Genomic DNA, 27,613 nt, shown 5'->3' with positions numbered 1-27,613 from the left:
ACAAGATTAGTTTTGGCAAGTATCATTTCTATAATAACTGTATCTTCAGTAAACATTCATTGCAATTTGATCACCAACATTTCTGTTAGCACAACTGACATTGTCTGCACTTGCACATCAAGATCAGTTTTGAGAGCTTTTAACCATTTTCCAAGCTGCTCATAGTCTGCTTAGTATGTTGAGGAAACCAATGAGCTTGGGAATGGTTTATAAACCTTAGTCTGAAACATTTCAGCATTTATGTTGCTTGATATAACTGAACCTTTTAGGCACATAAAGACAGTAAATTGATATACTTAAAGATCAGTGGAATAAGAATGTTATGTTGGTAGTATCTTTTCCGGATATTTAGCAAGTTTGTACAATAGATATTTAAAATCCATGAAACATTTGGCAAAATTACTTAGTACTATTAAATCCTTATCCCTAGAATAAGATACTAGATCCACGTAAGGAAAATAGACACTATAATGAAAGAAAAAAGTAAATGAGAAGATACTTCTGCAGAAGCTCTGGAAGTTCAAATCTAGCCCCAAACCTCTCCTGAAAAATCATATAAAGCAATGAGGCCACTCCATATTTAAAGCCATTTTGTTTTTATCTATTGGGGTAGTCACTTTACATCATAGCAAAAAGACTGTATAACGAATACAAGTGTCAAGAATCAGATTTTTATGGCACAAAAGGAAGTTTTCCATTAGCCTGCTTTCAGAGTTGTTAAATACATAACTGAAGACAAAGAAACTAAGGCTACCACAAAATAATATTTGCATGATGATGTTAGTCTTTATTCAGCTTCTTAATTCACTCCTCCAGTCTGAAGGTGGAGAAGAATCTTTCCATTAGTTTGTTTCAGTGATTTATTCTGGATGAAAAGATCCTTTTCCTACATTTAACAGAAATTTTCTCATTTATATTGTTATTCAAAGTTCACATAACCTTTAAAGTTGTACCTTACAATGTATGGAAAATGTAAGATGAAAATAAAACTCTAAACATAACCTTTTCTATAATGTAAAAATATTCTACATGTTTAACATATCAAGAATGTTAAGCATTCGCTTCGGGGAAAAACTAGTTTCAGCACAAACCCAACTATTAACGTTTTGTAGTATTGTATCCCTGTTAAGTTGGGTGCCACCCAGTGTTCATCTTCTGCAACTACAGCTTGACCACTGTACTTACAAGAGGTCTGCATACAAGACAGTTTTCAACAACTGCAAAGTTGAGATGCTGCTAACTTTTTAGCTTTCCTTCTCCCCTACCCCTCCGCTGTGGCAAATTTACATCTTTGAAATAATGAGTGTTTTTAATTATCAAAATCAGTATAAAAATAGCAGCATGCTACTAGACGTGAAAAGCAGATCATCATGCATTATGAATTTAAATGCAGATCTCTGCCTTCCTTTTATATTATCAAAATCTTTTCAAAGTTAACATCAAGGCAAGGGGTATAAGGACAAACACTGCATAGTATGATTTGATATGAATATCAACTGGGTATTTGTGTTTAATCAAAATCCATGATAATTACAGGGTAAACAATTTTTATTTCAAAATACAAGTTTAACTGGAATTGTAGTGATGAAAGCAGAAGCGGGAATGCAGTCTTTTACAGCCCATGTCACTGTATCTCACTTACATCCAGCGGTAAAAGCTCTAATTGGTTAAGAGACAAAATATTTGTGGCGTTTCACTGAACCTTTGTGATAATCCAGCATTATCCATTTCTAAAGAAATATAAATACTTTAAAACAAACATTGAAAATAAATCCTTTCGATGTAACAAACTACACTCTTTACCGAGAATTTTGAGTCTTCTTAAAAGAAAGGGACTTCACCCAAAAAATAATCGAAATATCAATGTAGAACAATCCTTGGAGGAAAAACGTCGGAATGTAAACCTCTGTTCCAAATTAGATCTGAAAAGCAAAACATCACACCATGTGTTTAATTCACATGCATTTTTTCATCAAACAATTCTGTCTTTAGGCTACTTTTACAGTTCAACAGGAGACTTCCTGAACTCAGTACAGTACTGATTTTGCCTCAGCTCATATCCCATTTCCTTAACATGTGAATGATGACTCCTCTTACGTCCTGTGATTCTGTCCTCACCACCATCAAAATACCACAGTTATGCAGGAAAGCAGTTTTGCCAATATTATGCATAAGTACTACAGAAATAAATTAGCCCATGCTTCTCAAAAATGAAAACAAAATCAAGTTTAAAGGTAACTTCCCTAAGTAGTGACTATCCCAGCTGATTTGGTGGCAAAAACGAACGGTTTTCTAACCATTATTTTGACACGGGCAACAGTGGAAAGATTCCACCAAATCTTTCACATTAACTATGACCCTGGAAGCTGCACTTCATTCTAGGCAGACTAGGATGATCCTCGGAAAGGTCATTCACATTCTAACTCTTTATGTCTTTTCCTTTCTTAAAGCACGACATTAATATTGCATAGCTGACAGAAGCTTAAAAACAACCATAGCTATGCACTTAAATACATTATCCCACACAAAGATCCACCAATTTGCAGATTTTATTATTTCAATATTCCTACAGCTACTTATCACTTCGATGTTTTACAATAGTTTCATTATTAAAAGCACGCAGTATTCGAAAGTGTTTCTAGCTTCACTAAGCTAAAACTTCAGTAAGCAAAATCACTGACAAGTCAAAAGTGAAATTTTAAGAAGCCTGAATAAAAATTCACCATTATTGATATTTTAAAAATATTTAATCTAATGCTTCATACATTGAGAACCTCAAAATAGTCAAAATAATGTAAGCATTTAAAGATAATCAGCCACATTACTAACTCGGAAAGAGAGGACTAAAAAGATGAAGAATTAAAACATAATAATATACTTAGAACAGTCTATCCAATTAAGTTAACTCACTGGCTCAGTAAGTTACTACTTATCCTCTCAGCCAGTTGACCCTGCACACAGTCATCTCTCAACTGAAAAATGAAGTGCATGATCTTAGGAAACATTTCACAGCAGACTCTACTTCTGCAATTTACTATAACAATTTTACTCCTACAATTTAAGAGTGTGGTCACTTACTGTGGCTTAGTGATAAGTACTAACACAACTGATTGTGAAAAATCTGTAAATTCAGGATTACAGTTGACTTTGTTAACTACTAAGATGCAGCTTTTTATGATTTTCATGTAAACAAAAATGGAGACTTAAAGTCTTCAGTTTTTTAAAAATAAAAATCTCTCAATTATTTCTGTAGGTATTATTAGTCAGGTTGTTAAAACTATAGAGGAATCAGAGAGGTGAAACCCACACCTGTTTGTGCAGATTGCCGAGACATATATGTAACCTGTGACCTGCTCCAGCAGTTGGTGTCCAATGGAGTTTATGGCTCTATCTGCCTCAACTGAGCTGCCTCACATGGCACAGGAGCTGACCAAGAAGTCTTTCTGGCTCACTGAGCAGGGGATGCAAGGAAATGCCAGCAGTCTGCAAAACCTTCCTAAATCTTTTACTTCGCTTTCCATCACAAGCTTGTTGTAAGGAGCTTGCACTTCAGAGAGCAATACTAAGCACTACATTCAGCTCCTTCAATACAAACACACCCAGCCACATCCACGTATGTGACTCGTGTAACTGCAACTCCTCATGCGTGCGCGCACACAATCGTTTGAACGGATGCTGCTACATAACTCCAGGTCTTTGGGGTCAACTGACTTTGATTTTCTTTTTTAGGCATCTTAAGAGTTTTGACAAGACTGCTCTCCATGTGTATTTTAAGAGTATGACCCTAAGCATACATTTGCTAGAGAAGGGTTGCAGGACAGAGGAGACAACAGGAAGCTGCCATGCATACATCTACACCACTTTCTGAAGCAGTCCTTGAGAAGGTGAGCTATTCTGAATATCAGTGTATTATTTTACTTGCTCTAAACCAAGGAAAAGCAGCTTATTGCCAAAGATGACAGTTTCAAGCATATGACATAGAATCTATGTTTACTACTTACGTCATCAATGTCTTCATCATCATCTCCAATATCATCAAACTGAATTTCATCATCATCTCCAGGACCAAATGTGTCTGTTTCATTGATTTTAGCTAAAATGTAATTTTGAGAAGTTAAGGAGTGCACTCACACCAAGTCAAGACAGATTGAATATTCTTGTCCAATCTGAACTTCCAATTTGAAGTGAAAAGATTCTTACCATGTTCTGGAAGCTCCCCATATGCTTTCAGACTTCTGGCTTCATCTGCATTGTACTTTAGAATAACATCAGCCTTGTTATCCTAAATAAGAATTTATTAGTCATCTATGGAGAAAAGAACCTCCCTATTAATCTCAGCAGACTAGTAACACCTACATTATTTATAGAAGAACAGGACCTATACTATTTACAGAAGAATAACACCAATGTTATTTACAGAATAATATCTTGTTCCTCCTTCCCCTTCAGTTCCTTTAAATGTGAAGTAAAAAAATGCTTATCTGTAGAATATCTTGATTTATTCTGGGCGATAACTTTATTCTCTCCTGTTATAATTAATTTCAGAAGTTCAGTTTCATGCCTTTGAAACTAATCTTTCTTCAGAGAACACACATGGTGAAGTGTCTGGTGGCTAGTCAGGAAGTGTCAAAACTTCCTAGTTTGAAGTAGTTCCATATACACAGTAAATTACAATTTCTTAAATGTTTTACAATTCTAATGTACATTTCAGAAGCAGAATCGGTCTTCAAACAACTGATGACACAACACTAACATTCATGAAAAAGCATTTACCTAATGATAATATGACAATTGTTTTCCATTAACCTTTACATTAGGTAAAATTGTGCTACTTCATTTTTGGAAATTTAAGTAAAAACTCGCCACTGATAACTGGCCTCTTAAGCTAAAAGGCTAAAAATCAAGGCTCCAAAATTCTCATTACCAAAAATTCACATTATCACAAAAAATGTTTGGTGCTTGACTCAGTCTCCATTATATCACAGGATCCAAGCATCAAACAGCTACACCTGGAAAAAAAAGGTCAGGTGTTATGCCAATAAGCACCTTCTCTCACAAACTTTCAGGGTGTAATTCAGAAAAACAAGTTGAACCAGGATTTGTCATCTACTTATGACAATCTTTCTGTAATACAAGGAAACTAGAAGTCATGATTTAGCATAACTAAATACATATTCAAAGTTAGATGGGAACTTCCTTATGATACCTGCTGCAATTTAACATTAAATAAAGCTGTTTGTAAAATATTCTTCATTGGCAAATTACACTGCATTTTTACCTGGTAGTCTCTTAAGCCAACCAATATAATATCAGATGTATTTATCCAAACCTGGAAGAGAAAATATATGTTATATTGCAGGAATTCAATTTTTGTTGTATAACACAAGAGTCAAACAGCACAATTCGGTTTGCTGAAGGACACAAAACATTTCACTAGAGCCCCCATTTTCACTTTCTAACCAGTAAACTGGAAATATCCAGTTTCATATTTTAACAGCAAAACCAGTGTCAGAAATACTCATAGATACATTATTTCACATTACAGAGCTATTACTAAATTAAATCAAACTTCTTTGTAGAGCTTCTAGCCAACAAGGTGGTTATGAAGTCACAGCTTCTGAGAAAACAGAAATAATGCATCAAGCCACCACTCTCTCAACAGAGCTCCACAAGGGCAAAAACAAAAGAAAGATCTGATGAAGCAGATGACGGACAAACACAATGAAGAGCACAAGAAAATTAACAGAGTTGTTTCTAGTAACTGACTATGCTGATCAGTCAAGCCAAAGCCAGAAGCCTACAAAACAGCACAAGCTAATTTAAATGCACACTATAGTTCTATCCCACATTAGCTTGATTTTTTTGGAGATAAAATACATTTCAGTTGAGCTTTCCTTTCTTTGAGACATGAGGAATAGATAAGTGATGCTTTCAGTAGCAAGAAATTAATTCTGCAGCACCTAGCATTTATTAATGTACATTTTCCATCACCCTCAACAGCTTATTGCAGTGCATTCCAGGCAGCGAGCGGGGCTCACACTGATACCAAGATAAGAGCATTCACTGGTCTTCAAAAACAGAGAGGTGGAACAATCCCAAATGAACACAGTGAATGTCTGTTTTTATTGGGAACAGACTGAGAGGACCTCCTCCGTACCATACACCAGCAGAGGACAGAAAGCTGTAACATTTGACATGGGCAAGAGGGAACACCATGCAAAGATGGCAAACACATACATCCGACTTCCCTGAAGGTACAAACTTTTGTACGTCAGCTTTGCACAAAAGTATTTTGGGAACTTTAAGTGGACAATGAAATTATGGCATTTGAGGTGCCTGCAGGAAGCTATAAAGAAACTTTCTGAAATCACCCTTATTGAACCACTGAGATAAGTCACCCAGTGAGAAGATGATAATTATTCAATTTCTCCCCGGATCAAACTAAGTGGGGTACCAAACCCTGATTCTTTTCTGTTCAGAAAGTAGCATACGAAAATATGGCCTTGGACAACCCTCTTACACCTTTATTTTCCAATGCTGGGAGTCAATCTTCCTGTTTGAAGTTCTCCTGCCAAGCTAAGTACTGATCTAGTCTCAGCTATAACATGTTGATTTTCCAAATAGTCATCAAGTTCCTCATGTACAACTACGGAGTTTTTAAATATTTCCTATACATATAAGTTTCTAGAATATGAAAAATTATTATACCATAAACAGGCAAAAAAGTCCCCCCTGAAATGTGCACATCCAAAGGCAGCCCTTCAATTACCAGCTTATCTCAAAAACCAGAGACTGCCTGTTTTTGTGCTGGCAATACAAAAAGAAGAACAAACTAGTTTACTATCAAAAAAGTAAGTTTAGGCTATTAAATACAGCAGAAATATTAACTTTTGTAATGAGCTACACACATAAATTTTTACAATTACATATCATGCATAATGCCATTCTTCTGTATTCTAACGCTTTGAAATTACCTTTTTTCTTAGTTTCCCTCTAATATGACATAACCTCTTCACGCCATCAAAACATAAGGCCTCCAGTCTTCCATTGCCTAACATCTTGATCACCTGGGCATATTCTGAAAGAGATGGTAACATATAGCAAAGCTTCTAAATAAATACAGCCTCATGAAACAACCAATAGCTTTTGCCACTGTAACCAAAATTTCCTGTAACATTTTATCAAACAGGAAGGGCTGAAAGGAGCTGGCCACACAGGCCACTGAATGTATTGCAGTTTTCATATTATTGTTGACATTAACATTTTCAAGAACTGCTCATCCTTGGTTGTATCTATGCTTTTGTTCCCTCCAAAATGCTTACTACAGATAATTTTTAGAGCTAGAAAGTCAGAGTTGGAAAGTTTATGACAGCATGATGGTGCCTGTCCTAATGGACAAAATCTTGTGCTATCATTGAGGGAAGAGGAAAGAGCAGGACATTCTGTACACCCCATTGATACTCTGAATCCCTTCTGCAGAGGCTCTGTGGAAACAAATGCTGTTCCTGAAACAACACATTCTGGTGTTCCCAGAAACTGCCTGAAAGGCAAGTATCAGGCTTCAGCTGAAAACTATGAAACTTCTCTTCAACACCTACCCTCAATCTCTCACCTTGTATTTTATCTCCTTTCCTCACCAGGTTCCAGAAAATACTACTGAAGTACTTCGCACACACTATTAAAAGTTTGCATTTAACTAAAAAGAATAAAGTTTGTAAGAACTACAACATTATTGTTCTTACAAGCTTTATAATAATAACATAATCTGACCACTTATGCTCACCAGGAAAAAAAATTCCCAATTAGCCAGAGCTGCATTTCAATATTCTAAAATCTTTACTTAGCACAACCTCGGTAGTTTAACAAACCATATGAGAATTTTAACTGATAATGTTTCATCATTGCTGATGGCTTGCACAAGCATACTCTTCATCGGTAAAAAACTGTCTGGATGGCCGGACCCAAAGAGCTGTGGTGAATGGAGTTAAAAGCAGGTGGTGGCCAGTGACGAGCGGTGTTTCCCAGGGCTCAGTACTGGGGTCAGTTCTGTTTCATCTCTTTATCAATGATCTGGACGAGGGGATTGAGTAAACCCTCAGTAAGTCTGCAGATAAAAACAACTGTGTGGGAGTGTTATCTGCTGGAGGATAGGAAGACCATACAGACAGATCTGGACAGGCTGGATTGATGGTCTAAGGTCAATTGTATGAGGTTCAACAAGACCAGGTGCCGGGTCCTGCACCTGGATCACAACAACCCCAGGCAGCAACTACAGGCTTGGGGAAGAATGACTGGAAAGCTGTCTGGTGGAAAAGGACCAGCGGGTGTTGATAGACAGCTGGCTGAACATGAGCCAGCAGTGTGCCCAGGTGGCCAAGAAGGCCAGCAGTGTCCTGGCTTGTATCAGGAACAGTGTGGCCAGCAGGACTAGAGAAGTGATCATCCCCTTGTACTCACCCCTGGTGAGGCCACACCTCGAATCCTGTGTTCTGTTTTGGGCCCCTCACTACAGGAAAGACATTGAGGTGCTGGAGGGAGTTCAGAGAAAGGCAACAAAGCTGGTGAGGGGCCTGGAGCACAAGTCTGATGAGAAGCAGTTGAGGGAACTGGGGCTGTTCAGCCTGGAGAAAAGGAGGCTGAGGGGAGACCTTATCGCTCTCTGCAACTACCTGAAAGGAGGTTGTAGCATGGAGGGGGTTGGTCTCTTCTCCCAAGTAGCAAGTGAGAGGACAAAAGGAAATGGCCTGAAGTTGTGCCAGGGGAGGTTCAGACTGGATATTAGTAAACATTTATTCACGAAAAGGGTTGTCAGGCATTGGAACAGGCTGCCCAGGGAAGTGGTCGGGTTGCCACCCCTGGAGATGTCTAAAAGACATACAGATGAGGTTCTCAAGGACAGGGTGTAGAGCTGGACTTAGCAGAGTGAGGTTAATGGTTCGACTTGATGATCTTAAAGGTCCTTTCCAACCTAAATGATTCTATGATTCAGCAGATTTTGCTTTGGAGTTGAAAAGGATTTTAAGTTTCATAGGTGCATCAAAATCAACTTCTTTTTTGCTTATAGCTGTGACAGAATATCAGAAAAAGCTTAAAAAATTAGTTCAGTGGTCACTTCTTTTACAGTAATTTAAGTCAGTTCCCTTCCTGTATTTCTAACAAAGCACCTGATTAACTGGTCACTAAGCAAGTACTCGTATGTATGTGAGCAACCACAAGTATGTGACACACTAGACAGGGTAAGCCAAAAGGCAGGTGAGATCACTGTCACTAACAGGCAAAGGAGAGGGGAATCCTAGTCATCACCCTCCAGCTGAACACTCCTGTGGCTTACTTTACCTGACAGCATTCAAGTATGGACCTTACCTATTGCTCATTTCAGTAATCGTTAGACATCCCAACCCAGAAGCCAGTTCAACCAAACCATCAGGAAAAAGTAGAAGCAAGATGTAATGTTCTGCCAGGCCAGTGACTTCAGAGAGCTCATCAAAGGATCCAAGAAAAGGTATAGTTGGTATAGAACAGAAAGCGGAACTGTGCATCCAAGAGACAACAAATAACTACTGGCAACACTGAACTACATCAGCTAAGACAGCTGCTTACAGACCCTCACACAGAGCAACTCAAGGGATTTCTGGGCAGTGTTTACATACATACTGTATTACACACAGCATCACAATAACGTCAAGGAGAGGCAAGCTTCATTCTTAAGTTGTGAAGCTATTTAAAATTTCCCTTTGCCTAATGTCTTCCTCCTACACTCACTGTGTCATTTAGAATTCAAATACAAACCCAATAAGAATACCTTTTACACAATAACTTTAGTATTTTTCAGACATCCAGGTGTTCTGTATAAACTTCCAATGTACATCACTTACAATATCTGACTGAAAACAATGGCATTGCTGTACTATAGTTAAAAACTCACCTTGCCCATCTTCCTTGAACACCAGTTCTCTTTTTTCTGATTCATTCTCATTCTTACCTCGTCGTCTGTTTTTACCTCCTTTGCCTAAATTACAGGACGTAAAACAAAGAGCACGTATTACTATCTGGGAATACAGTGAATCAAATACTCAGACTTATGGAGATTTCTGTGCTTGTTCTCTAAATGGCTGTTTTGAATATCTTATCCAAGTCTAGATTTTTTGACTGGACATTTTTAGCTCTATTTTTAAAATTGAGTAGTAACATAGTAATTAAAAGATCAGAGCCTCCACTATTCAAGATGTCCTGGTTGCTCTGGAGCGACAGTACCCTTCAGCAAGGATTTGCACAAGATTGCCATTTTCAGTTTTTGTGATGGCTGCTACCAAATACCTCATAAATAATGGTGGGATAACCTTATGCACGTAACCACCAAGGAGCAGAATAATAACCGGAGGGAGTATGGTAGTGCTGAAATTCCTGAAATCCTCAGAGGGAAGCTTACGCTCCAAGCAAAAATGCCCTTTTTAAAAGGCACACACGTGGGGATTAGATGCTCTTCATGAAGCCGCAGACGACAAGCTCCTACTTTCCCCCCGCGCCGCCCCGTGACAAAAAACTGCTGTTCCGTTTCTCTTTCTTCTTCTTTTTCATTATCAGCAGGGTGAACGAAAAGGGGAGAAGCGGCAGCGCCCAGCGAGCGCACGGAGGGGCACGCACAACCGTCCGCTTCCTCAGCGGCCGCCCCAACACGTCGCTGGGCCGCGCAGTACCGGAGCCAGGCTGGGACTCACGCCTGAGAAGGACTGGTAGCGGGGAGGGGGAACCGGCCGCGGGGACCCGTGGGCACAGCGGGGTTGCCGGAAGGGCTCCTCCGCCCCCTCCCCGCCCCGCCCGCGGGCACCAGGCCGCGGCGGCTCCCACGTGAGAAGCAGCGGCCGGCGCGGTGGCGTCCCCAGGCCTCCCCGGCGCGGCCAGGCCGGGCCTCGTCGCCACGGCGAAGGGACAGGCCGCCGCAGAAGGGAGAGCGCCTCACCTTTATTCTTGGGCATGGCGCCGGGCGCTCCGCCGCGGAGGGGCTGCGGACAGGGGCGGCGGTTGGGGCTTCACGCGGCTCTCGCGAGGCGGAGGCGGACAGCGGCTCCGGGCGGGATCGGCGGCGGCTCCTCGCGCGGCGGGGCCGGGGCAGCGCCTGACTCGTGCGTTCCGGCCGCTGGCGCCGATCCGACCCACGGCGCCCCCTGGCGTGTGGGCGGACTCGCCGCCTCCTGGCAGGGCCGGATCTGCGCATGCACCTGACGCCCTCCTGGCAGCATGTCTGTCTCCCAGCGGCGTAGCGATGCCAGGGACACACACCTCAGTGGGCGTCGTGATCGGCGGGCGCCGCGCCGATTGGCCAGGACTCCGCGCCGGGCGGGCAGAGGCCAATCAGGGGCTGCACGGGACGGCTGTGGGCGCGAGCGGCGGCGCTGGGCCGGCGCGGAAGGCGCGTAGCGTGGGCTGTGCCGGGCAGCGCGACCGCGGGGCGCTCCAGTCTCTCCCAAACGCGCACGAATCCGAATTGGCCGCTGGAGCCTCGGCACCCGGTTGTTTTAGTTTTTTACAACGCCGACCCCAAAGGACGGTGCCGGCGGGCGCCCCTTTGCTACCCTCGCAGCCAGTCGCCACGGTTCCGCTACCCGCCTGCAGCTGCCGCTCTCCCCTCGCTCCCCGTCTCTGGAGTGGGGCCCAGCATCCGTTTCGGGAACGGCAGCTCCCAGGGCACTACGAGGACTTTGGAGCGGATTTTAAGGAAAAGAAGGAGGTCCCGCCCCTCTGCCCGGAGGAGCGGGCAGCGCGCGCCAACCGAGCCCGGGAGTGGGGGGTGGGGCGTGAACCTCTCACGGAGAGGAAACACGTTGTTATAAACGCCAGTGATAAACGGACACAAACGGGAGGGTACGAACGTCTGAAAGCCTAAAGTGGGGGACGAGCGTATCGTCAGGATCCCATGTTGTATCGACCCCCCTCCACACTTTTTTCCTTTCCGGAGCTTCTCAAGGCTTGCGGGTTATCCAGTTTACTCGAAAATTAATTTTAAAATTTTTTATTTAGGCAGCATAAAGCCTTGCGTGGGCACAGGGCTGCACCGGTGCGCACGCCGGCTCCAAGGTGTGAATTTCGTTTAGGAGATACGGCTGCCCTCACTTTCCCTTGTGCTTTGTTCTGCCTGTTACCAAATCTCTCTCCATGCTCTTACAGCATTTTTTTTTTTTATATGCTTAGTACTATGACTGCTAGTTACGTTCCTCATATATTCTCTGTTGCAATTACTGTAATTTTATGTAGACTGAGATTTTCCATCTTTCCCTGGTTGCAAGGCTAAAAAGAATGACTGTCAGAAGCTTCAGAGTTGGTGAGCTGCTTGAACATGTGAGCATACTGTTTATGGAGTACTTACACATACATTCTCATTTTTCCAAATGTGTAAAGGTTCATTAATTATCAAATATGCCTCTATTTTCAATGCCCAGAACAGTGCAGGCATTGCAAGGATTATTTAGCAGCCTCCCCTTAAGTTGTACTTTACAGGGTATTTAATATATGCACTTTGGTCTTGCTGTGCCATATACTGGATCTCCTGAATACAAGTGTTTTTTCTTTGGTTCCCCTTTTTACCTGAGTAATCGTGATCTTACTCAAGATGCTGTAATATAGTGACATTTTAACTGACAAACATTTATTAAAAACTTTCTGGTTGGAAACGCACACTGGGTATGCTGAAGATGTAGTTCAATGTCAATGATGAACAAACAACGTTTATAACTGGAAAGAAGAAGTGATTAACCAGAAACACACTTTAAGATGTTTGAAAGTTTATTCATAGTAGAAATTTCTATTTCTTTTGAAGACTACAAAACCTGCCATTAGACAGGAGTACAAGCAATGGTATCTTTCCAGAACTGCTCATAGTTACATCCAGAACAGTTCTAATTACACATTAATAGCATGATTGGAACATTTCCTAGATCAGACTCTGAATAAAACAATCATTTAAAGTATTCAGTACATTTTTTTTACTAGCATTTCAGTTCTATGACAGCAGTGCCAAGCATCTAACAGATGCTATTGTAATGGTCTAGAACAAGGTACAAACCACTGATGTCCTGGAACAGTACCTTGGAATCACTTACATGCCATGCTGAGAAAACTAGTATAAAGTATGATTGTATAGAATTGTAGAAAAATATCTGTCATTTTGTCACTTTTTAAAAATGTTTTAAGTAGACTTCCCCCTCCCCCCAACTAGGTTGCAAAATAATTACATCCCTCATAAGTACACCTTCCCTTTGATTAGGTCAAGAGTATCAAGATAAAGCTAATCATTTACATCATTTTCATAAGTGAAAATTCATTTATTAATCATTGCTGCTTACTAAGGACCAGTGGACTTTGAATCCTTTCCTTCCAATAATAGAAAAGCACAGCTTTAGTTGGTACACCACATTTACAAAAGCAAAACACACACAAAAAAATCCCAGACACGTAAATCTATTTTCTTATGCCCTTGTCTCTTTAGAAAACTGTTTTAAATATTATCTTGAAAAAAATCCTTATAGTCTAATTCAACATTACAGTAACTATGAAGAAAGAACTTTGCCCTTACTGGATATAGATGGCATTTAAAGAGTATTGCAACTATGCTCTTCCCTCTGTTCTCTCATGCTCTCAAGCACAGTAAGTGGTAATCTCGCACTACAAAACAACAGCAACAACAAAACAAAACAAAAGAAACAAAAAGCCATGGTCTACATATGGAAAATTCACTTGCATCTGCAGTTCTTTCTTTTTTTATCCTCTGCAACTCTGTATCCCAGAGGTGCCTGCTATGCTTTGTAGACCAAGAACCAGTCCAGCAATGAATTTGCACAGTGTGTCATATATACTCACATTCTAACAGAAAGGTGCTGGGATTCAAAGAAGCATTATGTGGATTTCTTTATAGTTTTTAACAACTGCAGCTACAAAAACAAAAATAAATGCAAGGGTTGTGAACATGGATCCAAAACAGGAGGTAAGGTACATAAACCCATGTAGGTCTAGCCTGTAAAATATACCTCCTGCATCAACAGGTCCTTTATATCTTGGTTTAGAAATTAACTTAGAAATACAGAGGATCTAGACTTTAACACATTTGGGTTAGCATGTGCTAAACTGCCCTGTTTTGTTAGCATTTAAAATGTTCATCCTATGCTGCTATATACATGACACAGTAGCAACATCTGTTAAGTCTAGATTAAACGAACAGCTTACTTGAGAAGGTAGATACATAAAATGTAGGAGTTAACTTTGGTTCATTATTTGGCTAATGACCAGTGAGCTTGAGGGCCACAAAATCTGGCTAATATAAAATTACTGAAAGTACTTTTGTATTATTTTAACGTAGATATTGCCTATTATGAAGGACCTTCACAATTCCTCCCTTTGCTCTGTTATTTGCCAGGTGCCTATACATATATACACACTGAGAACACATGAGAAATTCCTTCCTGAACTGAAATGCTATTATTGACACACTAGCAGGTACTGTCATCCCTCTATTTCAACAGTATCTGTTTTAAATTTTGTTTGTTGACTAGATACCACAGTCCTCAGATTAACGCCATTAAAAGCCACTCCAGAAGGTACAGTTTCTAGATTCTGATGAGCCTGACTTGCCATCACTAAACAGGGCTGAAAATCCATTTTCTGAAAGATAAAAGTTTTACTAAATTCCACTGGAACTGCAGATGCCATCAAAGAACAATTAAAATGGCATTTTTCTGCCTCTAGTTGAAGGTGTTTCTTGAAGGAAAGATAGATAATCTGTACAGCTAAAGGGAACTTAAATGCTAGAGCATCAAATAAGGGGAAAATGCTAATTGCTTGGAAGAGCTGTGTTTTCAGATTTCTAAGATCCATAGTAATTTAAGAATCCTTGTTTATAAAACAAATTACTTAACAATTATATGATGGATTAAATATTTAACAGATTTTTAAGGGCAATAAAAGTGGGATTCTTTGCAAGTCTAACAAAGCTTTTCAAGGAACTTGGAAGAACCTGTGGCAGAAGGAACACTCTCACATTCCTTTAGAGCAAATTTGTGGTGTCATAAAGATGATTCTCCCTTTCACCAAACCTCTGATGATTTCAGGGAAACTAGCAAATTAATCACCATGAAAGAAATTTCATACCACTAAATCAAGAAAATAGCTTCTTATGCAAAACACAAAAGTGCACCTTTCAGTTTTTAAATGGTATTGTTCACACAGAGCTGTTCATGCAGATCCATATTTACTTGAATTCCCAACAGCCACTTCCGTATCTGGAACGAGCTGATGCAGCATACCATTCTGGTGGAGCGGGACACTCACCGAATTCAAACACATTTCAGTGCATGTTCTCATATGGGCAAAACTGATCTTTCAGGACTGGCCATCAATGTGTCTTTAATTACTTAAGACACCAAGGGGTCAGAAGTATTAAAAGTTTATATTAGTCTTTACAATTAGTTTTTCACTCTCATTACAAACTTGCTTCCATCTGGGCAAAAGTGAGACCACACACTCTGAACAGCTTCGTTCTACCTGACTGGGACAATAGTATTTTAATAGTAAATTATAATGACCCTTTTCTAACCCCAGATAAATCTGGATGACTCTCTTGTTTTGCTTTGGCTGTTAAGTAAAATTATCAGAACCGACAGAACATTACATCCATCAGTTTTACAACCGCAGTGAATGCAGTTTAAACCTACTTTTTGCAGGCTTCTGCTTATTAGTGGACAATATGTTCTGCTTTGTCTTCAATGCTGCCTTTCTTCTTATAATGCCAACATTCACTTAACAAATCCTTTGCAGCTTAAACAGAAGTCACAGGATAGAGATAAAATATTAACAATGGATTATAAGAATAAACAATATAGAAATGTCCTCTATCAGAAAGTATTTAGCAACGATTCCTGAGTCCAGAGATTAGATGTGAGAGAATAAAAGGGAGGGGAGGGGGAAAAAGACAGAGTGAGATATGGAGCAAGTTATCTTTTCTCTGGGTTATATTACCTATTGTATATATAGTATGGTGAGAGATCCACTGTTTAAATTTTGAATACTATAAACAGTATCCTGATTTTCATCACGTGACATGCAGCGTCAAAACCATGGAAATGTAGAAAAGACATAAGCAAGGAGAAATATGTATTCATAGTATTACATTCAATAGCTGTTTAACAGTCAGGTTTCTTTTAGAGCTGTCCAACAACGCTGATTAATCCAGGTGAACTGTTTAATCAGACTTAATTGTCAAAATGATTAATAATATCTAAGTAAAACAAGGCATGTATACATTAAAGAAAACAGCACAGAAATGTACTGCTTATGAACTGTTTACAAAAACATACAAAATGTTGGATGGCACAAAGTATATAGTGCTAATATAAACAGATTGTTTAAGCTAAGTGCTTAACATAAACTGTCCATTTCTACCTGTAACAAAGAATATCTTAGGGGACAAAAAATATTCCTTATAAAAATAATGCTATGTGGTGCAGAGTGCTTTTTCTTCAGTGTATTTTTGACAGAGGTGGCATTCGTAATTCTTCTGGTTTATTCAATCGTCAACATGATCGTTTTCATTGCATTTCCACTTGTCACTCCATTTGAAGCTCCACTAAGATCAGTAACTTGCCATCAACAGTTTAAAGCGAGAATAGATGAAAGCAGCAGCAGGAGCAGCAGCATTATAGGTACCCAGCTGGGACAGAGTGTGCTTGCAAGTATCTGTCAGATATGTGCTACCTGTCGCCATGATTTGTGCTATCATCTTATGCCATGGTACCAAATATCTGGTTGAGGTCACTTCACAGGGCTGTTGAGGTAATTTTTTTGATACCTCTCCTCTGAGCAAGAGTAGAACGGCCGACTGGCTCCAAAACTGGTGACTGATTACGATTCAAAGCAGAGTAAGTTGCTGCCATTGCACCCTGAGGGACAGAGGGGAAAACAAACAAGGTGACCTTGTGACTGATGCACACATGTGAGATCACACAGCGCTAACTGCCAGAGATTCTGAACAAGTTTTAACTTCAGTCTATTTTGATCTACAAAAACATACCATTGCATTATTCAAATATGAACAATGTTCAAAGTGAGCATTTTTTAGGATAAATAAATAGTTTTCAGATCAATCTAAAGCAATTTTACCTTTCTGGAAACAAAACCAAACCAAACCAAACCCAGACAGTTAAATTAAGTTCTCTCTTCATGCTTGTGATTAGCTGGGGAATGAAACCCCATCAGTGGGCCGTCTCTGCTTACCACTTATATAACCATTTCAGTTTTCAACAAAATATTTAAAAAATCACCCACACTATTCACAGCACATCAAAATTTATTTAAAAAAAAGTTAGAAAGTTGTGAGCTATGGGATCAGAACTTCCCCCTCTTTCCACTTGTTTTTTGATACTAGAAATTTCTAATAGCTGACTCAGAGAGAGTGTTAATTATATTCCTCAGTTCCCTTTTATGTTGCGTGACAGAGAATCTTGGATGTAGGATTGAAGGCAGGGTGGAATACAGAGAAGGAGAATTCAATTATTTTGATTTCTCTCTGCTTGTTCAAAGTAAAAAAGTTTATCAGGGTCAAAGCCAGATTGTGTTTCAGACAGAATGCAGAACAGTATGGTACCATAGTAATTAAGACTGCCTTTTTGACTTCTTTTTAGCTTATACTGTGATCATGAATTATACTGTTTTTGTTCAGTCACTGACAATTAACCTCCTCTGAAACTGTAAAATTAGCTAAACTATTTTTCAGCTCCCTTATAGCCACCTGATGGCATTTGCACTACCAGAATGCTTCATTCTATGCCTTTTTTTAAGGAAGTTAAGCCTCCCTGTATAAGGAAGTCAAATAAATTTCAAACCCAAAAAAATGAAAGTCTTTTTCAAATGTATTAGATTTATTTCCCCATGACTGGATTCTTATGGAATCCTTTTACATATTACAAGTTTAGTTTATGGCTAAGTGCAACTCTCAGTCATAAGAACTTTAAAATAGTATTTAGAGGAAACAAATACCACAGTAACTTTTAAAAATCCTTTCGTTTACATCAATTTCGGCTAAACAGCAAGCTTAAATACCTACTTACTTTCACTAAATGGGGAGCATCCTGCCTGTTCAGCTGGTATTGAGGCAACTGGTCACAGTGAACGATCCATGGGTGACTAAGAACTTGGGCTGCAGTCAGTCTTTGATGTGGGTCAACATGAAGCATTTTTGAAACAAGGTCCTGTCAATAATACACAAAGAGTCAATGCAAATAACAGTAAAACTTCAGCTTTACAACAGATGACAGTTCAAAACTGAAGATTTTAGTGGTATAAAATGATGTTCTTAACAACAGTTTGAAACAGCTGAAAAACTGCCCTAGTGCTGTATCTTTCAATTATGTAACTTAGTGGAAGTTTGGCAACACAACAGGAAAGTATCCAATTAAGTCAGGCAAAATACACAAGCATAAAAATATGCACATTGGGCTAAAGTAGAGGCACCACTATACCATGGTGGGTTGTTTGTTTGTTTATTTATTTATTTTTTACACAATGATAAATAACCAATATGTAGCAAATGAGTACTGCAAAACAATTGAGAAAACAGAGATGATCCTTCCCTTTGCATGTTTCCCCACCGTCTAACAATCTTTCAAAAGCTGTGCAACTTGAAGGTTGAATTTTAGTACTCCTGCTGACCATAAATGAACTCTTAGTGATTTTTACCTCATCTCCTCTGACTTATTTTGCTGCTTATATTTTTCCCCCTCCCTTTTCAAACACCTTTCATTGTTGTTTCACAATTAAGTTGTGAACCACATGAACAGGTAATTCATTTTCTTTGGTGTTTAACTTTTGCAGAATATAACAATGATTCCTGCCTTTCCTAATAAAACCATAATATGAGAAAACAGGAATTAGTCTTTCCTTCTTTGTATCATCAGTGAAATGATATCTTCTGTCTGTCATGTCAGTCAACTTTGCTGGTATGAAACACTATATTCTGTTTATACTCTTTACATGGAAGTGGCTCCCGACATCTTGAAAAGATTGTGAGCTTCATTTTGGTACATCCTTTTCTACCACCTTTTCAACTCCTGTTTTACTGTTTTCAAATTATGGTGAGAACTGCATACAACACTCAAAATGTTGAAAACAAATTTATACAGCAGCACAATATTTTATAGATGACTTTAGATGTCAGTCAGTAAGGGTAAACTATAAATAACATTTCTACATTAAATGATTACCTGTGAAGAAACACATTTAGTTGACTACAACTGGATTTGAGATAATTTAAGTGACATTAGCAATACTGGACATCTTCATATAAAACATTCTTTGTTCAGTAATTCAAATTGAGAATTACAACATAAAGATAGTATTAAAAAGGAATCTAAGATTTTTTTCATAGCTGTCAAGTTTTGGCTCATTCTAGACTCCCAAGTACGACTGAAGAGAATGGCACTAGAGGAAGAAAAAGATGATGCTACCAGAGATCAGTGTAAATATGTTATTCTAACAGGCTGATTTGTCAACCAAATAAATAACATAATTTGTGGCAACATGGCTGAGTTACGAGAACAGTACATTAAAAACCACATCAGTAATTCAATTAGCAAGAAAGAGCACAACATACATAAACAACTTTTCCAGAAAACTTTAGTGCTTTACTGTAGCTACACAGAAGGCAGGTACAAATGCAGTAAAAAGAAAGTATAATAATTCCTATAATACTTCATATTTATTTTTTTTTTTTAAAGTAGATATGACATCCTTAAATGCCCCGAATTTCTTAAAGTACTGAAAAGACTAAACTGCTCAAATCCTAATGAAAGAGCACAGAATAAACTGTTGTGGATAACTCTGAGGAACTGACCCAAACAGAAAAATGTGAAAACCCATTTATTTTTCTACCCTGAATCAGTGGAGCATATGGTAATTATAGAAATATTTTTACTATCATAATTTAAATTATCTGTATGGTTTTCAAATGTCATACTTCCACATGAAGTTTTATTACAGCATTTCTCATCACAGATGATTGTGCATGTGTAGGAATACTGACAAAATACACTATATTTCTAAAGACACTTGGTTAATGACTGTAGCATAAGGTACACCTTTTTTTTTCTTCATAAATGCAAGTGACTGGTGAAATATGAAAGGATGATGAAGAGGAAACAAATTTCTAGGCACATAAACGATCAGGTCGGTAGTTAAAAATAACAAAAATAATGGGTGGAACTTAATCATATATAACATAACATATACATTATAAGCAACATGTTACATTGCAATCTATTTCTCATCCCCCAAAGGACAAAGCAAATGTACTTGCCTTAGCTGTATCTGAAACAGTATTCCAATAACCACCGCTGAGAGAGAACTTGCCACTACCTATTCGGGCCAAAATCTCCTCTGGGGTATCATCAGGACCATTTGCAAAAGGAGTGTAGCTATTTAACCAAACAATTTCAATGTTAATAACTTCCATAACCTGGACCTCAGTAGTTATTATAAACCTAATCATAATATTCAGCAAGTTCAACATAATTACAGGCAACAGATACTCAAACAGCTGTAAAAGGAAATTATTCCTAACATGTGAAAATGCACTGCCCTGACTACAGATCTGTTCTTACTGTACGTATTCCCTCGGTATTGGGTCTGAAAACCAGATATTTCCTACAGCATCTTAAGTACTGGTGGTTCCTGAATTACGGAAAGTATCCCTTAAGCCTTCATATTTTAGAGAAGTAATAAAACAAGATGTTATAAAATCAAATGTGAAGATTTTATGATGAACCTAAAAAAAAGAATAAATGTTGGTTTGATACTAGAGGAAGGTGCAGCAATTTTCCTTGCTTCACTATAAGCATTCTTGCTGCTACCAGAATATCCACAACCAAAAAAGATACATTTAAAACCAAATATGTTTGTCATTTATTTATTTTAAAATGCTGAAACATCTCTGATGATGTTAACTCCCAACGAAAGTGGCAATCTGAATAATCCATCATAAAAATATAATCTATTTGGCAAGTGCAACAGTAACTATCTTTTGAACTTGTAGAACTAGGGTTGAATTTATTATTCAACTTTTATACAATTCATTTCTGTTTCATATATAAGCACATCTCTCATATCCTAACTGCATCACTTCAAACTATCCTGTGGCTAAATTTTGCACATGATCATGCTCCAATGCACTACAATTATATTTGCAACATGTATTTCCTTCAACATATATGCTACTTAATCAGTTAATTCTCACAGCAAACAATCAATTCTAATTCCTAAATCATCATAAAATAGAAACTGAACATCCAAAATAGATGAGACATGAGAAGGCAAGAATTTTTCACATTGGTCCTTGCAAACTTGGATTCTACTCAAGGCAAAGCATATTCTACCCCCACTGAAGCTAAAGTTGAGATTAATCGGTGCCTTGACAGAAACACCTTCAACAGTGGGCCTACATTTATTTTTCTTTTCATTTATATTGGTTTGCTATTCTACAGCAAAGCAAACTAAAATTAGCCTTACCCAGTAAGCATAGTATAAAGTAGAACACCAAGGCTCCATATGTCACATGCAGCATCATAACCTTGCCGCTTTAAAACCTGAGGGAGACAAATATTTTTTCTGAAAAAAATTGCTTAGAAATGCTTTGATTATGCCACGAAAAGAGTGAGACTTCACATTTGTAGTGTTTCCAAAGTGATTTCACTTGTTACACAAAAATGAAACAAGTATCTAACTAGCAAAAAAATGCCATCAAAATAGATCAAGAGATAAAAGCTACGCTGGTATTTACCTCTGGTGCAACAAAATTTGCTGTGTAACATGGAGTCATCAGAAGACCATTTTCTGCTCGTAGTTGTTTTGCAAAGCCAAAATCACAAATTCTAATTGATTCTGGATTACCAGATTCATCAACATAAAGAATATTGCTAGGCTTCAGGTCTCTATGAACAACCTAAAAATAAAAACCAAACCAGTAAATACAAATAAGGTAAATATAGGAAAGGTTTTACATTATAATTACCAATTCTGCTCCTTAATTTCAAATCTCACATCAGCAATCAGTTTTCAGGTTTCCAGCTTCTACCATGAGCTGCAGTATTCTGATACCCAGCGGTGTCTAGGGTACTACAGTCCTAACTTGGAAACTTAACCATAAAGAACACTTCCACTTTGTACAGACATTTCCAGATGCCGTGTTCTAATGGGTGAATATGTGTATTTTATATTTTAACATGCATACCTACAAGGTTCTTTAAGTCAGAACCTTTGGCTAGTAATATCTTTTGGAGTTACAGATGGCTGTAGCTACTGATGTGCTGCTGTGCTACGTAACCACGGACCAGTTACTGCTGGAGTAACCCTCTATACTTTATTCTCTTCATTCAAATAACTTGAATTAATCTCACTGCAAACATTTAAGGCCTGATTAAGAAGGAATTTTAATACAGCTCTCCCAAAGAATAACAAAACATCAAAGAGATATTCTTCCAATGGACTAGCATGTCAAAAAAAGCCTCTCCTGGTTCCCAAGCGGCTGTTTTGGAGGGGCTTGAGGTGTAAAATGCCTAACAAAAACTGTAGAAGCTGTCAAAGTTCTGGCAGAGTGAATGTGATCTTACTTTAAGCCATGTTATAAACAAGCCTTAATAAAATCTGGAATGCACAAGGACAGTCTTTGAAATCAGATGACCTGTTATATTTTTTTTACAAGTTAGGCTAAAGTCTCTAGAGGCTTTACCCTCTGTAAAGAAAAGGGTTTATACTGCTGTAAGACAGTAGAGTGGATCTAAATGTCCTCTTTTAGATATTTAAATAGACCTGCTATCAATTCCTTTATCTTCCTGATTGTTCTACATATTTGATCAATATTAAACACAACTTTTCACAGTTAAATTTGAATGGAAGACTCGTCTTCTCTTGGAAAAGATTGGAGTGAAACATTTCAAGAAGGCAATCACATTAGAAAGAGAAGATACCCAAAATTCCTGCAAGTAAGCGATGTGCAGAATCACAAGCTCTATGCACTCCTCCGGAAAGCTAGCACTGTTTCAGGAAAGTAATACAATATCAAGAAGTAAGAGACTGCAGAGGGTCTGCAGATTGTAAAGCCATTTAACACAGTAATCTGTTTAGTAGAGGCTTTTTCAGCAGGCAAATACTTTGCAACTCTCAGATTTAACAAAACAAATTCTTAAAATTATGTAAATAAGCACATTGTAAGCTTAAATACACAAAATAGTATTAAAGAATCTGAGTTGGAAGGGCAGATATTAAGGAGAACATCCTGACTTGAGATGTCAGTGTAAGACACAACCAGCTCCTCATAGCCCTCATGTTTTGGCATTCAGATAGACTGCAGAAGAAAAAAACCCACAGTTTTATTCTACCTGGTGGTGGGTTTTTTTTTTGTTTTGTTTTTAATAGATCCTAAAAAGGGTAGGAAGGAAGAGGTGGGTAACAGAAGCAGCACAGAGTTGGGGTTTAGCAGACTGTTTCTAAAATCAGTCTGCTTGAATTGTACTTTTTTTGGAAGAAGGGAAAGCAATTCTCAAGTGGGAGGAAGAGTAACAGTCTAGTTCAAATCCAAATGCTAATTCTGAAGCAATCAAAATGTTTATGTCAAAGAATAAATAAAATACTTTCCTGTATTAAGCTGTTTACCAAAGGTAATCTTTAAAAAGATGTCAGGTTGTTTAAATTATATTGATATTTTGACCAGAAATAACATTTTAGAGCATTGGAAAAGAACAAAACAATATGCAGGACATTTCAGTTCTTTATTTCTTAGCAACATGCTTTTGATTATCTACCAGCACTCAGAAGCATTCTGCTCCAAGATGGCATGACACTTCTTGTTTATCCTTTTTATGATGTCTATTGTTGTAACCCTTAACTGTTGTATGCTGCCCTAATACTTTTAGAATGGTTTGTGTGAGAGTTGGAAGTATTGCTTATCCTGACGAGGAGGATTTCATTCCTTGCCTAGCTAATTTTGCAGTTTATAAGTATCCTATGAATGTCCCTGAGGAAAATCCTTCTGGGAAGAGTTGTGGAGACTGCACATAGATTCAGAATCTGTCAAACCAAATATTACCTAATACCATATTCAAATGAGCTCCTCTGGTGTCCAAAGGAGCTACAAAAGGAAAATCCATTGAAGATAGGGTGGGCTCTTCCAGACAAAAACTAGACTGCTGAAGGGCTAACTATTTACATACATAGTCATCTTTCATGTGGAAGAGTACTTACCATAAGACAACCTGAAAATTTCTAAAAGTTCCAAAGAGCATGTGATCTAATGGAAGTTAAAAAGCCAGTACTAACAAAGAACTACAGTAAAGAAACAAACAAAAGCCTCTAAAATCCCTTACTTGATGCAAGGACACTGGGCCCTTTTCGGCCATCTGTGGTAAGAAGGAACCATGTTATGATTTGTGTTATTCTATTATTTATATGTCCATACAGAAGCTATTGAGGTTTATTCATAATTCCCATGGATGCTGTTGGCCAAGGACTCTAGTCCTGCGCGCAGATGCTCTAATAAAAACCCACATGTGAGCAAGTGATTGAAGAAAGCAATGAACCACAGAGTAAGATACACCAGATAACTTTAATCCTAAGTTTTCTGAAATAATTGCTCCCCAATAAATGTCCAAGAGTGCTGAATTGTTATTTGTTTCTTAAAATAATTCAAGAACTATCCATTCTGAAGCAGTTTTTCTTGGGTAACATCAGGTGTTAGCAGCTGGATCTTCCCTTGCTCCCTTACTTTCTGCTTTTTCTCTATCCCCCTTTTCTTGTGTACTTAAAAACGCAACACAAGTTGTCATTCTTGCCATGCAATTGTTACACTTGCCTCCTCTATCTTTGGACTACTTCCTCTGTCTCTGAATTGGTTTCCTGAAGCATTAGTTTTCTGTCTCCTAACAGTCCACTACAAGTTTCTGACCCCTTGATGCAGGAGTTAACCAGTCATAAACCATGTTCTTCAAAACCAAGAAGTGGAAAAATTTACAAATGTGACAGGTGGAAAACGCATTTCCAGGGTCTGTCACAGGATGGGGTTGGAATTACATTACGTCCCTTGGGTAAGCAACAGCACTGGTTCTAGCACTTCTTCCAGGCTTACTTCTTCTCATACCCTATCTGTTAGTCATTTTCTGTATATTCCACAGAACTGCTGACAGACTGCATGCAGGACAAGAGAGATGGCTGCATCATCTCCTTTATCTGGAGATCTACACAGCTGATGAGGAATATTTTGATTTCAACACAAATTCCTGCTGCAATGTAATTGTTTTTCAAAAAATTACTTAATTACTGCATGGAAGAACATATCAAGATGTGACTTTAATATTCTTCTCTTTCAGAAGTATAACATCTATAAGCATTTTGTCCCAGATGAAAACTTACCCCTTGTGCATGGAGATATTCAACCGTTTTTGTTATTGTGAACAGAACAGCACTAGCTTCTCGTTCAGAGAAAAATTTTTGTCTAAGAATTTTATCCAGCAGTTCTCCTCCTTTCATAAGCTCTGTTACTACATATACATATTTTCCATCATCATACACCTGCAAAAAAGTACATCGAGATGTAAACTTGAAAATATTTATTCTCTGCTATCTCCATGTGAAATTTATAGAAAAGAGATAGTGCAGCTGTATCCACAAGTTGTTTTCTTCAATTATTTTTCCCATACTTATCACCACCCAAACATTGTTCATCTTTGGAAATGGACACAAAACCTTCTACAGAAAGGTAGTAGAGTAATAACAAAAATACTGGCATGTAAATGTTTAAAGACAAAAGAGGATGAATAACATGAATTTTCCCCACATAGTTTTACTGAAACTAATTAAATTAGACATGGGAGAAATGAAGAAGTAGTAATAAACGGAAACTAGCCTAATTGAGGCAGAACTAGAGCTAATTCTAGAAGCAATTATTGCACCAAATTACAAATATGAACAGAGATCATTCCAACTGAACAGTCAGACAAAAAAAAAGAAAAAAAAATATATCAAGTAGCCCCTGTGAACGCTGAAGTTAATGCATACAAAAGCTGCTATGATAAAAGCCTATAACTTGTACATTACTGTGCACATAAAGCCTAAACCAAATTCTCAAAATAATAAAATATGTATATTTTAACCCTTCCAGTTATGGAAAATAGCTTATTTTTTGCATGGTTTTTATCTTCTAGAGAAACATCAATTGCGAGTTATTTATATTATCACCAGGGGGCACTACAGACTGAACCACACTTTAAGGTATACTTAAGCATTTAATTTCAGTTTCACTTTCCTAGTGTTTTCACTTAAAACAAAAAGTGGTTCCTGCTTTAGCAAAACCTTTTACAGATTCTGTTCCCTATTATTATTTCAACTTGTTTTTTATGGTGATGTTGGAATAGTCCTCTTCAGTAATACATGTGAAATAAAAACTACCTTATGTTAAAGTAGAAACAATTATCCAAGTTGTAGTAAAGTAGACTTAGGAACAGATGTCAGCTAAATTAAAACGAGTTTTCATTCCCATTTCCTGGTCTTGAGCTACCTGGGAAATAAAGGCCACTAAATTCTAAGCTTAGAATTTTTGTGCTCTTAACTACACTGAAAGGATGTATTTTTTCACCAAATAAAAAAAAAGAGGAAGTGTTAAAGAAATAATTCTGCAAGGCTTTACAAGCTTATGATGTTAAGGAGAAGAAGACATGATGGGTTTCTCTGTTCTCATTTAACAGCCATGTTTCTCCCATGAAATATAAATGACTGATCATCTGAATGTGTTTCTATTAAGACTTTAAATATTATGCAGTATTAAAAAGCAGAATTATCTAATTCTAGATACTAAACTGGCATTTTAGATTTTTTGTTTTGTTTTGTTTTGTTAATAAGCATGCACCCTCTAATCATGCTATAACGTGAATAAATAAGCTTATTTCATTTGACATGACAAAGCGTATGCATCTCAGTACTGCAGGGGGCATTCCAGCAAAATTTGCATTTAGTTCCTATTTCATCTGCTACCCGTTGCTGGTCCTGTCTGGCTGCCAAAACCAAAACCCCACTCCAAACAAATCGTTCCCCTCACCTAGATTTCTCTAATGGTATTATCAATTTAGTTGTTTGCACTGAATAAATACTGTTGAAGTTTTCTGCAGTTAGGTGCACAGTATTATGCTGAGATCACAAATGTAATGCTAGCTTTCAAAATGAACTCCTGGCACACACCAAATATGCCTTTTCTGTCAAGCAAACTGGAAGAAACTATAGTGAGAAACAGACATAGGCACATGAACAGAATATAATTTAATGGAGAAAGAGAACATGTTTTTTCAAAGTGAAATTGGATTTCACATACACATTAGGAGCTTTTTGAACTCATAAACAAGCACTTGGATAAGGAGACTGGATACACTGTATTTAGTTTTCTAAAATGCTTCTGTAAAGGTTCTTCAGCCGACGTTTTAAATAACTCAAAACAGGACAAAAGTTCTGTTACGGAACAGTAACTAATAGGTAAAAAAGGGTAAAATACATAAAATGGTCTGGCACAGGAAGTTTCTAGGTGATGGTTTGTTGGAAG

The 27,613-nt window shown here is 38.1% G+C and overlaps 2 protein-coding genes across 5 annotated transcripts in view; both read right to left on the bottom strand.

Moving 5' to 3' along the window:
* Positions 1-579: 579 nt before the first annotated feature.
* EIF1AX (eukaryotic translation initiation factor 1A X-linked) lies at positions 580-11,122 on the bottom strand. Its single transcript, XM_065858324.2, has 7 exons — positions 10,961-11,122; positions 9,926-10,009; positions 6,975-7,078; positions 5,279-5,329; positions 4,201-4,282; positions 4,002-4,093; positions 580-1,922 (listed from the first exon to the last, which is right to left on the bottom strand). Exons 1-7 carry the CDS (start codon positions 10,974-10,976, stop codon positions 1,917-1,919), a joined length of 435 nt encoding a protein of 144 aa, XP_065714396.1. The 5' UTR covers positions 10,977-11,122; the 3' UTR covers positions 580-1,916.
* Positions 11,123-12,762: 1,640 nt separating this feature from the next.
* RPS6KA3 (ribosomal protein S6 kinase A3) overlaps positions 12,763-27,613 on the bottom strand; it is a 76,453-nt gene continuing 61,602 nt past the window's right edge. For all 4 annotated transcript variants that reach the window (XM_071812418.1, XM_071812419.1, XM_065858498.2 and 1 more), the window contains 6 exons: positions 25,438-25,596; positions 21,815-21,976; positions 21,544-21,620; positions 20,336-20,453; positions 18,093-18,233; positions 12,763-16,925 (listed from right to left, as the gene is read on the bottom strand). In XM_071812418.1, the coding sequence (XP_071668519.1) occupies positions 16,803-16,925; positions 18,093-18,233; positions 20,336-20,453; positions 21,544-21,620; positions 21,815-21,976; positions 25,438-25,596 (780 nt within the window). In that variant the 3' untranslated portion in view covers positions 12,763-16,802. The remainder of the gene's footprint in view (positions 16,926-18,092; positions 18,234-20,335; positions 20,454-21,543; positions 21,621-21,814; positions 21,977-25,437; positions 25,597-27,613) is intronic.

The sequence above is a fragment of the Patagioenas fasciata genome, chromosome 1 (assembly GCF_037038585.1).
Source record: "Patagioenas fasciata isolate bPatFas1 chromosome 1, bPatFas1.hap1, whole genome shotgun sequence".
NCBI lineage: Eukaryota > Metazoa > Chordata > Aves > Columbiformes > Columbidae > Patagioenas > Patagioenas fasciata.
Note: the sequence above shows the minus strand (reverse complement) of the source record. Positions and strands in the feature narration are given on the sequence as shown.

Excerpts from the sequence above, each read along its gene's own strand:
- EIF1AX (XM_065858324.2), bottom strand. Across the intron at positions 5,330-6,974 it reads GAGGGAAACTAAGAAAAAAG|GTTTGGATAAATACATCTGA; the intron begins GTAATTTCAAAG and ends TTTCTCTTCCAG. Across the intron at positions 4,283-5,278 it reads TTGGCTTAAGAGACTACCAG|GATAACAAGGCTGATGTTAT; the intron begins GTAAAAATGCAG and ends ATTCTTATTTAG.